General features: G+C 42.8%; 1 protein-coding gene across 5 annotated transcripts in view; it reads left to right on the top strand.

Annotated features, from left to right (window-relative positions):
* The window catches only part of ece2b (endothelin converting enzyme 2b), a 78,638-nt gene that overhangs the window by 32,788 nt on the left and 33,496 nt on the right, over positions 1-12,354 (top strand). For all 5 annotated transcript variants that reach the window (XM_055879374.1, XM_055879377.1, XM_055879375.1 and 2 more), the window contains 2 exons: positions 8,781-8,925; positions 9,192-9,407. In XM_055879374.1, the coding sequence (XP_055735349.1) occupies positions 8,781-8,925; positions 9,192-9,407 (361 nt within the window). The remainder of the gene's footprint in view (positions 1-8,780; positions 8,926-9,191; positions 9,408-12,354) is intronic.

Genomic DNA, 12,354 nt, shown 5'->3' with positions numbered 1-12,354 from the left:
CTCGGACACCGTAACGGGAGGAGTAGAGACAAGAGAAGGCTCAGCCTCAGACTCCGACTCGCTGCTTAATGGGGAAAACCGGTTGAAAGATATCCTGGCACCACATGGCCAGGTCTCTGACCTCCTCCCTATAGGCTGTCTCATCGTTGTCGATGATCAGGCCTACCACTGTTGTGTCGTCAGCAAACTTAATGATGGTGTTGGAGTCGTGTTTGGCCACGCAGTCATGGGTGAACAGGGAATATAGGAGGGGACTAAGTACACACTCCTGAGGGGCCCCTGTGTTAATTAAGGATCATTGTGGCGGATGTGTTGTTGCCTACTCTTACTACCTGGGGATGGCCCATCAGGAAGTCCAGGATCCAGATGCAGAGGGAGGTGTTTAGTCCTTGACAGTTCGTCAGCGCATGCTTTGAGTACACGTCCTGGTAATCCGTCCGGCCCAGCTGCTTTGTGAATGTTATCTGTTTAAAGGTTTTGTTAATATCGGCTACCGAGAGCATTATCACACAATCATCCAGAACAGCTGGTGCTCTTATGCATGCTTCAGTGTTGCTTGCCTCAAAGCGAGCATAAAATACATTTAGCTCGTCTGGTAGGATCGCGTCACTGGGCAGCTCGCATCTGGGTTTCCCTTTGTAGTCCGTAATAGTTTTCAAGTCCTGGCACATCCGGCGAGCGTCAGAGCCGTTGTTACGGATACAGGTATTCTGTGTGTATCCTGTGTGTATTTCTTTTCTCTCCTTCTCCCCTACTCACAGGTGACAATCATCATTCCCCAATCAGTCATCAATCATTCGCTAATCGGAAGCCACCTGCTCCTTTTCCCTTACCCAATCACAGTCCCTTTCCCTTGGTTTAAAAACCCTGTCAGTTGTGTTCTCTAGAGCTCAATCTCTCTGTAAATGCCATATGTCTTTGTCCCCACCTGTGAGTATTGTTTTTGGTTATGGTGTTTGAGTGTTAGTTTGATGGTGGGAAAGGGGGGTAACCAGACAGGTCGCCCATGGGCATACACTACCCGTAGGTAAACTCTGTTAAATACACTAGTTAGACCTGGGCGGACCACCCACTGTATTTTTGGTTAGTTAGTTAGCTGTTGGTGAAGTAGGCTAGTCTAACTTAGGGGTATTTTTGGATACTTATTATTTCTTTCCTTGGGTCCAGCTCAGCCCCTTTTCCTGCCCCCCTTTACCGTGTGTTTAGAAATAAACCCAGAGTGTTTGACGGTAATTAAGTTGTCTGTGTTATTTCGTTCTCGCCGTTACTTTGTCACTGTTACACTTTGCGTGAGTTATGTTTCGGGTCTCGTTACCATCCCCCCTAGACTGTCGGGCCAAAGGGATTCGTAACAGCCGGTGTAGTAGGATTCAATCTTAATCCTGTTTTGACGCTTTGCTTGTTTGATGGTTCGTCTGAGGACATAGCGGGATTTCTTATAAGCGTTCGGATTAGTCTCCCGCTCCTTGAAAGCGGCAGCTCTACCCTTTACCTCAGTGCGGATGTTGCCTGTAATCCATGGTTTCTGGTTGGGGTATGTACGAACGTTCACTGGGGGACGATGTCATCGATGCACTTATTGATGAAGCCATTGACTGATGTGGTGTACTCCTCAATGCCATCAGAAGAATCCCGGAACATATTCCAGTCTGTGCTAGCAAAACAGTCCTGTAGCTTAGCATCTGCTTCATCTGACCACTTTATTGACGAGTCACTGGTGCTTCCCGCTTTAGTTTTTGCTTGTAAGCAGGAATCAGGAGGATAGAATTATGGTCAGATTTGCCAAATGGAGGGCGAGTGCGAACTTTGTACACGTCTGTGTGTGGAGTAAAGATGGTGTAGAGTTTTTCCCCTCTGGTTGCACATTTACCATGCTGGTAGAAATTAGGTAAAAAGGATTCCCATTTTAAGTTTCCCAGCATTAAAGTCCCCGGCCACTAAGAGCACAGGCCTCTGGATGAGCGTTTTCCTGTTTTCTTATGGCCTTATACAGCTCATTGAGTGTGGACTTAGTGCCAGCATCAGTTTGTGGTGGTAAATAGACAGCTACGGAAAATATAGATGAAATCTCTCTTGGTAAATAGTGTGGTCTACTGATTATCATGAGATACTCTAACTCAGGCGAGCAAAACCTCGAGACTTCCTTAATATTAGATTTTTTGCACCAGTTGTTGTTTACAAATATACACAGACCGCCACCCGTTGTCTTACCGGAGGCAGCTGTTCTATCTTGCCGTTGCAGCCTAAACCCCATAAGCTGTATTTTATCTGTGCCATTGTTCAGCCACAACTCTGTGAAATATAAGATGTTACAGTTTTTAATATCCCATTGGTAGGATATTCGTGATCGTAGCTTGTTTATTTTGTTATTTTGTTAATGATTGTACGTTGGCTAATAGGACTGACGGTAGAGGCAGATTACCCACTCGCCGTCAGATCCTTACAAGGCACCCTGACCTACGTCCCCGATATCTCTTCATCAGAATGCACTCCTAGGAATCCCAGTTCCACAATAAATGTTTGTTTTGTTCGATAAAGTCCATCATTTATGTCCAAATACCTCCTTTTTGTTCACGCGTTTAGTTCACAAATCCAAATTCACGAGGCGCAGGCCAGACAAAGTCAAAAAGTTCCATTACAGTTTGTAGAAACATGTTAAACGATGTATAGAATCAATCTTTAGGATGTTTTTAAAGAAAAAATCTTCATCCAGTACGAGGTGAGTAATCGCTATCCTGATATCCAGAAGCTCTTTTCGGTCATAAGAGATGGTGGCATAAACATTATGTACAAAATATGTTACAAATAATGCGAAAAAACACACACAATAGCACAATTGGGAGCCCGTAAAACGGCAGCCATCTCCTCCGGCGCCATTCAGTCCAATCCAGGTGAAAGCTATGATCCCTTATTGATGTCAGTTGTTAAATCCACTTCAATCAGTTTAGATGAAAGGGAGGAGACAGATTAAAGAAGGATTTTTAAGCCTTGAGACAATTGAGACATGGGCTTTGTATGTGTGCCATTCAGGGGGTGAATGGACAAGACAAACGATTTAAGTGCCTTTGAACGGGGTATGGTTGTAGGTGCCAGGCGCACCGGTTTGTTTCAAGAACTGCAACACTGCTGGGTTTTTTACAGTTTCCCGTGTGTATTAAGAATGGTCCACCACCCAAAGCACATCCAGCCAACTTGACACCACTGTGGGAAGCACTGGAGTCAACATGGGCCATCATCCCTGTAGAACGCTTTTGACACCTTGTAGAGTCCATGCCTTGATATATTGAGGCTGTTCTGAGGGCAAAAGGGGTGGTTCAACTCAATATTAGGAAGTTGTTCCTAATGTTTAGTATACTCATTGTACTTGGCACTTCTGGGTATAAATTGCTAATTTACATTTTCAAGCAAGTTATCATAATCTTCGGGCAACCAAAAAATACTCCTGGTTTGCCCTGTTGGAATTGCCTTTCAGACTTAAATGTCAATCTCTGAGTCACATATAATACCCCCATTTTAGCGACTTACAGTTTGTGCATTTATCTTAAGACGGTTAGGTGGGATAACTACATATCTCAGTCACAGTAATTACATTATTTAAAAAAAAAAAGCTATCAGCAAATTCAGTTCTAGTAATTTTATTTATATTTTTAATCCCCAGCTGAGACTGGGGTTCAATCCCCACATCCACCCTTCCTAAATGCAAACAATGTCCTTTTTAAAACTTTTGACATTTTCTTAAACTACACTATACTTCATAGTAGTCCCTCATGAAAGACTGACTGCCAAATCGAGAGCTGGCCTGTGCTCTTGCAAAATTGTATTCTCGGTTCCGAGATGAACTTTATAGTGATATTTCATTCATTAGAAAGTCGCTCGGAAAGAGGTATGGAGGGTTAAAAATATATACACAGTGCATTCGGAAAGTATTCAGACCTATTCACTTTTTCCACATTTTGTTACGTTAGTCATATTCTGAAATTGATTTTTTTTAAATCCCTATTTTTTCATAACAGTATTTTCAAAAATGTTCCAAATTTATTACAAATAAAACTGAAATACCTTATTTACTTAAGTATTCAGACACTTTTCTATGGGACTAAATTAGGTTCAAGTGCATTCTGTTTCCATTGATCATCCTTGAGATGTTTCTGCAACTTGATTGGAGTCCACCTGTGGTAAATTCAATTGATTGGACATGATTTGGAAAGGCACACACCTGTCTATATAAGCAGTGCTGTAAAGTAAAGTATGCTGTAAATGACTATTGTAGCTGGAAACGGCTGATTTGTTATGGAATATCTACAGTTGAAGTCGGAAGTTTACATTCACCTTAGCCAAATACATGTAAACTCAGTTTTTCCACAATTCCTGACATTTAATCCTTGTAAAAATTCCCTGTCTTAGGTCAGTTAGGATCACCACTTTGTTTTAAGAATTTGAAATGTCAGAATAATAGTAGAGAGAATGATTTATTTCAGCTTTTATTTATTTCATCACATTCCCAGTGGATCAGAAGTTTACATACACTCAATTAGTATATGGTAGCATTGCCTTTAAATTGTTTAGCTTGGGTCAAAGATTTCGGGTAGCCTTCCACAAGCTTCCCACAATAAGTTGGGTGAATTTTGGTCCATTCCTCCTGACAGAGCTGGTGTAACTGAGTCAGGTTTGTAGGCCTCCTTGCTCGCAAACGTTTTTTCAGGTCTGCCGACAAAATGTCTATAGGTTTGAGGTCAGGGCTTTGTGATGGCCACTCCAATAACTTGACTTTGTTGTCCTTAAGCCATTTTGCCACAACTTTGGAAGTATGCTTTGGGGTCATTGTCATTTGGAAGACCCATTTGCGTCCAAGCTTTAACTTCTTGCCACTAGGGGGTGCCATTTCGACATAGCAAAATCGTACCCAATTTAAACAGCCTCGTACTCAATTCCTGCTCGTACAATATGCATATTATTCTTACTATTTGATAGAAAACACTCTCTAGTTTCTAAAACCGTTTGAATTATGTCTGTGGGTGAAACAGAACTCTTTCTGCAGCGAAATCCATGACAGAAACTACGAAGGTCTGAAAACTAGGCTCTGCTCTCAGATCAGTTTAAAGCTCTGTATGTATCCTATGGGTCGACATGAACTGCACCCGCCTTCCCCTGGATGTCAGTAACCAATGAGAAGTGGAATGGACTTTCTGCGTAGTTCCCAGAGTTTATAAAAGGCCAAGGAGCGAGAGGACCTCTCTTTTCAACGCTCGCCATTACGCAAAGCAAGACCTCAGGATGGCATTTTGAAACGCTCAGTTATCGACCTTAGATATATCCGTCTGTAATTTAATTAGATATAGGTGTTAGAAACATCATAACGAAGTTATTTTAAACCGAGTTATATCAGTTTATGCGAGTATATTGCTATTTTCGGAATTTCCTTAGTATTGAGATTGAGGATTTGGGCATGCTGTGGCCATATAGCTAATGTTAGCTGCTACTTCCGAAGTTGAACACGACGTTTTACAACCAAGCCACAATTCTTTTGGACAAAGGACCACTTCGCCAAGATTCTGATGGAAGCTCGTCCAAAAGTAAGAGCTATTTATGATGTTATTCCGTATTTATGTGGAAAAATGTAAACGTATTTGTCCGCCTTTATTGCGGCACTAGTCTGGCTGTAACGCACTCTGTATGTCTAGTAACGTTAATTTTAAAAATCTAACTCAGCGGTTGCATTAATAACTAATGCATCTTTCATTTGATGTCCAACCTGTATTTTTTTAGTCAAGTTTACGATTATTTATTGATTAGACAAGGTGCCTTTCCAAGATGGCGCCGGCCAGAATGCATGACCTGTTGCTTCTAATCACATTGTATAACCACGATTTGTGCTGCTAAATATGTACATTTTCAAACAAAACCTATATGGATTGTGTAATATGATGTTACAGGACTGTCATCTGAAGAATTCTGAGAAGGTTAGTGGAAAATTATTTTATTTTGGTGGTGAATACGATATCGCTATGTTTGTCTGGAAGCAATGCTGTTGTCTGGTTTGCTATTGTGGTAAGCTAATATAACGAAATAGTGTGTTTTCGCTGTAAAACACTTAGAAAATCTGAAATATTGTCTTGATTCACAAGATCTGTGTCTTTCATCTGGTGCACGCTGTGTATTTTTAAGAAATGTTTTATGATGAGTAATTAGCTAATACACGATGGTCTCTGTAGTTATTCTAGTCATTTTAGTGAGAGTTGTGATGGGGGCTGCAATTGTAAACTATGATTTATACCTGAAATATGCAAATTTTTCTAACAAAACCTATGCTATACAATAAATATGTTACCAGACTGTCATCTGATGAGGTTGTTTCTTGGTTAGTGGCTATTTATATCTTTATTTGGTCAAATTTGTGATAGCTACTGATGCAGTAAGAAAATGGTGGCGTTTGGGAGTGGTGTCTTTTGCTAACGTGGTTAGCTAATAGAATTACATATTTTGTCTTCCCTGTAAAACATTTTAAAAATCAGAAATGATGGCTTTATTCACAAGATCTGTATCTTTCATTTGGTGTCTTGGACTTGTGATTTCATTAACATTTTATTATATGATATCCCTGTGGCTTTAGGCTAGGCTATGCTAGTCAGCTTTTTTGATGGGGGTGCTCCCGGATCCGGGTTTGTGAGGCGTTAGAGGTTAACTTCCTGACTGATGTCTTGAGATGTTGATTCAATATATCCACATAATTTTCCTACCTCATGATGCCATCTATTTTGTGAAGTTCACCAGTCCCTCCTGCAGCAAAGCACCCCCACAACATGATGCTGTCACCCCCATGCTTCATGGTTGGGATGGTGTTCTTTGTTCCCATTTGCAGTTGCAAACCGTTGTCTGTTTTTTTATGGTGGATTTGGAGAAGTGGCTTCTTCCTTGCTGAGCAGCATTTCAGGTTATGTCGATACAGAACTTGTTTTACTGTGGATATAGATACGTTTGTACCTGTTTCCTCCAGCATCTTCACAAGGTCCTTTGCTGTTCTGGGATTGATTTGCACTTTTCGCACCAAAGTACGTTCATCTCTAGGAGACAGAACACGTCTCCTTCCTGAGCGGTATGACGGCTGTGTGGTCCCATGGTGTTTATACTTGTGTACTATTGTTTGTACAGATGAACGTGGTACCTTCAGGCGTTTGGAAATTGCTCCCAAGGATGAACCAGACCTTTTTTTCTATGGTCTTGGCTGATTTCTTTTGATTTTCCCATGATGTCAAGCAAAGAGGCACTGAGTTTGAAGGTAGGCCTTGAAATACATCCACATGTACAATTTTCCAAGCTGTTTAAAAGAACAGTCAACTTAGTGTATGTAAACTTCTGACCCACTGGAATTGTGGTACAGTGAATTATAAGTGAAATAATCTGTCTGTAAACAATGGTTGGAAAAATGACTTGTGTCATGCACAAAGTAGATGTCCTAACCGACCTGCCAAAACTATAGTTTGTTAACAAGAAATGTGTGGAGTGGTTGAAAAATGAGTTTTAATGACTCCAACCTAAGTGTATTAAATTCCGACTTCAACTGTACATTGGCGTACAGAGGCCCATTATCAGCAACCATCACTCCTGTGTTCCAATAGCATTTTGTGTTAGCTAATCCAAGTTTATAATTTTAAAAGGCTAATTGATCATTAGAAAACCCTTTTGCAATTATGTTAGCACATCTGAAAACTGTGGTGCTGACTAAAGAAGCAATAAATAGACTAGTTGAGTATCTGGAGCATCAGCATTTGTGGGTTCGATTACAGGCTCAAAATGGCCAGAAACAAATAACTTTTTTCTGAAACTCGTCAGTCTATTCTTGTTCTGAGAAATGAAGGCTATTCCATGTGAGAAATTGCCAAGAAACTGATGATCTCGTACAATGCTGTGTACTACTCCCTTCACAGAACAGCGCAAACCTTCTCTAACCAGAATAGAAAGAGGAGTGTGAGGCCTCGGAGCACAACCGAGTAAGAGGACAAGTACATTAGAGTGTCTAGTTTGAGAAACAGACACCCCACAAGTCCTCAACTGGCAGCTTCATTAAATAGTACCCGCAAAACACCAGTCTCAACGTCAACAGTGAAGAGGCGACTCCGGGATGCTGGCCTTCTAGGCAGAGTTGCAAAGAAAAAGCCATATCTCAGACTGCCCAATAAGAAGAAAAGATTAAGATGGGCAAAAGAACAAACACCGGACAGAGGAACTCTGCCTAGAAGGCCAGCATCCCGAAGTCGCCTTTTTTAAATTAAAATGTAACCTTTATTTAACTAGGCAAGTCAGTTAAGAACAAATTCTTATTTACAATGACGGCCTACCGGGGAACAGTGGGTTAACTGCCTTGTTCAGTGGCAGAACAACAGATTTTTACCTTGTCAGCTCGGGGATTCGAGCACTAGGCTACATGCCGCCCAATTATGGGGTATTGTGTGTGGATTGATGAGGGTGAAAAAAACTATTTTATCCATTTTAGAATAAGACTTGGAACGTAACAAAATGTGGAAGAAGTCAAGGGGCCTGAATACTTTCCGAATGCACTGGATATATTTATTTAGACAGTATGCAAATCAGTAGGGGATACAGGCAGGTGGGGGAAAAACTGTGGGAAGGGATTGAACCCCAGTCTCCAATGGGGAGATTTGGATATGTGACATGTCCCGGGAGTGTTAGAACTTCACCACAGCTGGCCTCTTGACTATGTCTGTGATACATGTGATGTCATCCCATCCTCTCTTCTGCCTCTGGCTCATGTGTTTCCACAGGTTGGCTTTCGGAAGGGCGGCATCCAGCTCCTCGGTCCCTTGGGCAGGAGGACGCAAATGGAGGTAGTGCTGGCTGGTGTGCTGCTCTGCTCTCTCCTCGCCCTGTTCGGATGTGCTGTCACGCTGGGCATGCGCTACAACACAGGCGAGGCCTTTGGTTACACGCACGGACACAAGCGTTATGTCTTATAATAAGGCTTATAATATGTTATGTCTCTCTGTGTATCAGCATTTCAGCTGGCTGGTGTTTAGCATTATCGTTATGAGTGATTATTAAGACGTTATGGAGTCATACATGCTTGTGAAAAAAGGTCTTGTTAACTTGCATTATAACCACATCATAAAGCATTATACTGTACCAGCAGGCTTTTTAAAGCATCATAGAATTCTGTTTTTCTACCTTGTAACCAGACCCAGCGCGGAGCCTGTGTCTGACTGAGGCCTGTATTACGGTGGCCAGTAAGATCGTAGAGGCCCTGGACCGCAGCGCCGACCCCTGCCATGACTTCTACCAGTACGCCTGCGGGGGCTGGGTCCGCAAGAACCCCCTCCCTGACGGACGCTCTCGTTGGAGCACCTTCAACAGCATCTGGGACCAGAACCAGGCTCTCCTCAAACACCTGCTGGGTGAGTTGTTTGTACACAATACACAGACACAGTGCATACTGTAAACATACCACACTATTTCATGACGATGTCGGGAGTGTGTTGGCAATTTAATTTATTTTGTATATTTATTTAACTAGGCAAGTCAGTTAAAAACAATTCTTATTTACAATGACGGACTACACCTAACCCGGATGACGCTGGGCCAATCGTACGCCACCCAATCACGGCCGGTTGTGATAAAGCCTGGAATCGAACCAGGGTGTCTGTAGTGACACCTCAAGCACTGAGATGCGGTGCCTTAGACCACTGCGCCACTCAGGAGCCCAAATGTGTTGTCGGGGACAGGCGAGAGTTCATAAACCGGGTCCAAAACAGTACCAGATGAGGGGCAGTCTCAAGGGCAGGCCAGGCAGGGGTTCAGTAACCAGATCAGAGTCCAAACAGTACAAGGGGATAGGCAGGCTTGAAGACAGAACAGGCAGAGTGGTCAAGCAGGCGGGTTCGGAGTCGGGACAGGCAAGGGTCGAAACCTGGAGGACTAGAACCAAAAGAGACCGGGGAAAAATAGGAGCAAGGAAAACTGATGGTTGACTTGGCAAACAAGACGAACTGGCACAGAGAGACAGGAAACACAGGGATATATACACCGGGGATAATAAGTGACACCTGGAGGGGGTGGAGACAATCATAAGGACAGGTGAAACAGATCAGGGTGTGACAGAATGCGCATACTGTCTTTATCATTGAATGAGTCAGTCACTGGAACGTTTAGAACACTAATTTCCTCATATTGTATAATGTGTCTCCCTTTTTTGTAGGCCTAGATTAGATGGTTGCATTCAAGACAAGGTCGTTTTTCTTGATCTTAGTTTGTCAGTATCAGCAGAGTAGGACTACGCTGTTATTTTTGTAGAATGCCTATTGTTAAAGATTCGGATAGTGTCTCCAGACATGTAAAGTGTCGTAGAATTGCACGAAATGTGTTTATAAAAGCCACATTTTTTTCCCGAATCCTCCTAAAACTGTTTTCCTCTAGCTGGTGTTAAGCTGCTTCCCCGAACATGGAACTCACGCACCGCCTATGGCGTTGTGTAGCCTATTTCATTATGTTTGTTTACTGTCGGACTCGGACAGTCAGCCTGTTTCTTTCAGTGGTGTTGACAGTAATTATAACTTGTGTAGTTGCGCTGCCTACTTGGCAATAGGCCTAATAACGGGCTTGTTTCCCAAGGGAACTTTTGTGGTCACATTTATCCTGTGTTATGTGTTAAATTATGCAATGTGATTGCACAAATTTTCACTTAAATATGTCAGGGTATTTTTGCTGTTGTCCCAGTCACTTTTACTCATGCCCAGCCACACAGCAATTTCTACCTGCACCACTGGACCAGGCTAGTCAGCATCTACAGTGCTGTGTGGTTTTTGAGGCCAGCTGAATCAGCTTGTCTTGCTAAGTGGGCAGACCAGGGATGTGTTCCAAATGGCACCCTATTCCCTTTATAGTGCACTACTTTTTTTTACCAGGGCCCTTGTGCACTATGAAGGGAATGGAGAGTGCCATTTGGGACAGAACCCAGACCTGGGGCTGAGGGCCACGCACAGTGCAGTTCTGGTAAATACCTTGCTGCTTCCGGTGCATGCAGAACTTTATGCTCCATCGAATGTTGAACTAAAGCTATTCAGTACTGGGATGCCAGTCTCACTCCACTATACCAGGGGTTACTGTGACCCTGTTTGTTCCCCCTCAGCCCTACTAACGGGAGAGCCACTAAAGCTTAACGAGCAAGTGTTTAAGTGTGTGTGTGTATGTTTGTGCGTGCGTGCATGTGTGTATGCTTGTGTGTATACTTGTGTGTGTGTGTGTACCAGAGGTTACTGTGACTCTGTTTGTTCCCCTTTAGCTGCCCTACTAGCAGGAAAGCCACTGAAGCTTAATGAGGGAGTGTGTGTGTGTGTGTATCCTTGTGTGTGCGTGCATGTGTGTATACTTGTTTGTGCTTGTGTGTATATCCGTACAGTTAACAATATTATGCTTGTCCGAATGTGATTGTGTTAGCGATTCAGAAGAGAGATATGGCTTTCTCCCAGTAGTCTGTTTTGATGCAGCTTGTCAACGGTGTCTTTTTGTTCGACCACACAGAGAAAAAACAAACAGGACTAAATTAACTGTGCGCTGGTGTAGAATTACCCCTCATCAACAACAGTCAGGAAGCAGTGCCAGTCTAAGGCCGTGTCCCAAATTCCTCCCTATTTAGTGCACTACTTTTGAATAGGGTGCCATTTGGGACGTAACCTGAGTTGTCCTCTCAGCGAAGTGTGTGTTGTCCTCTCAGTGAAGTGCGTGTGCGTGCTTGCGCGTATGTGCATACGTGCTTGGGTACGTGCCTGTGTGTGTATGTTCTGCTGCTAACTTACTGGCGGAATATTCCAGCTCTGAGTCCTTTAATTTAATCATGTCTGCAACCATCAGTGTGAGATGGACCAGAGCATCCTTTGAGGTCACACCCATTAAAAAAAAAAACGGTTTTGAATTGTTGACAAAAGGGCATGAGTTATAGCTTCTGTATGATAATTAGTTGATCTGTTCTGCAGCATTGGCCGGTCATATAACATCCAAGATGGCGTAGCAGTCAGACATCTTTTGTCTTCATCTTGTCCCGTATATACAGTATATCTTTATATAATTTTCTTAACCCCAAATTCAACATACTCTCCTGCAAATTGCCTCACCCAATGTGGTATGGATCTGCTATTTTCTTGACCTCAGAACCGCAAACCCCAACAGAAGCTAGCCAGCTAACTAACTACTAGCTAGTAGTAAGCTAGCCACTGCTAGCGGTCATCGGCTAACCTCTAGCCAGGACAACTCCTGTCTGTCTGTACAGCGAGTTTCAACCCAGAGCTTACCGGACTCCTTTTTCTCCATACCACCAAATTCCTACTGCAAGCTCTGAACCTCTTCACC

Source organism: Salvelinus fontinalis, chromosome 24 (assembly GCF_029448725.1).
Source record: "Salvelinus fontinalis isolate EN_2023a chromosome 24, ASM2944872v1, whole genome shotgun sequence".
NCBI classification, from domain to species: domain Eukaryota; kingdom Metazoa; phylum Chordata; class Actinopteri; order Salmoniformes; family Salmonidae; genus Salvelinus; species Salvelinus fontinalis.
Note: the sequence above shows the minus strand (reverse complement) of the source record. Positions and strands in the feature narration are given on the sequence as shown.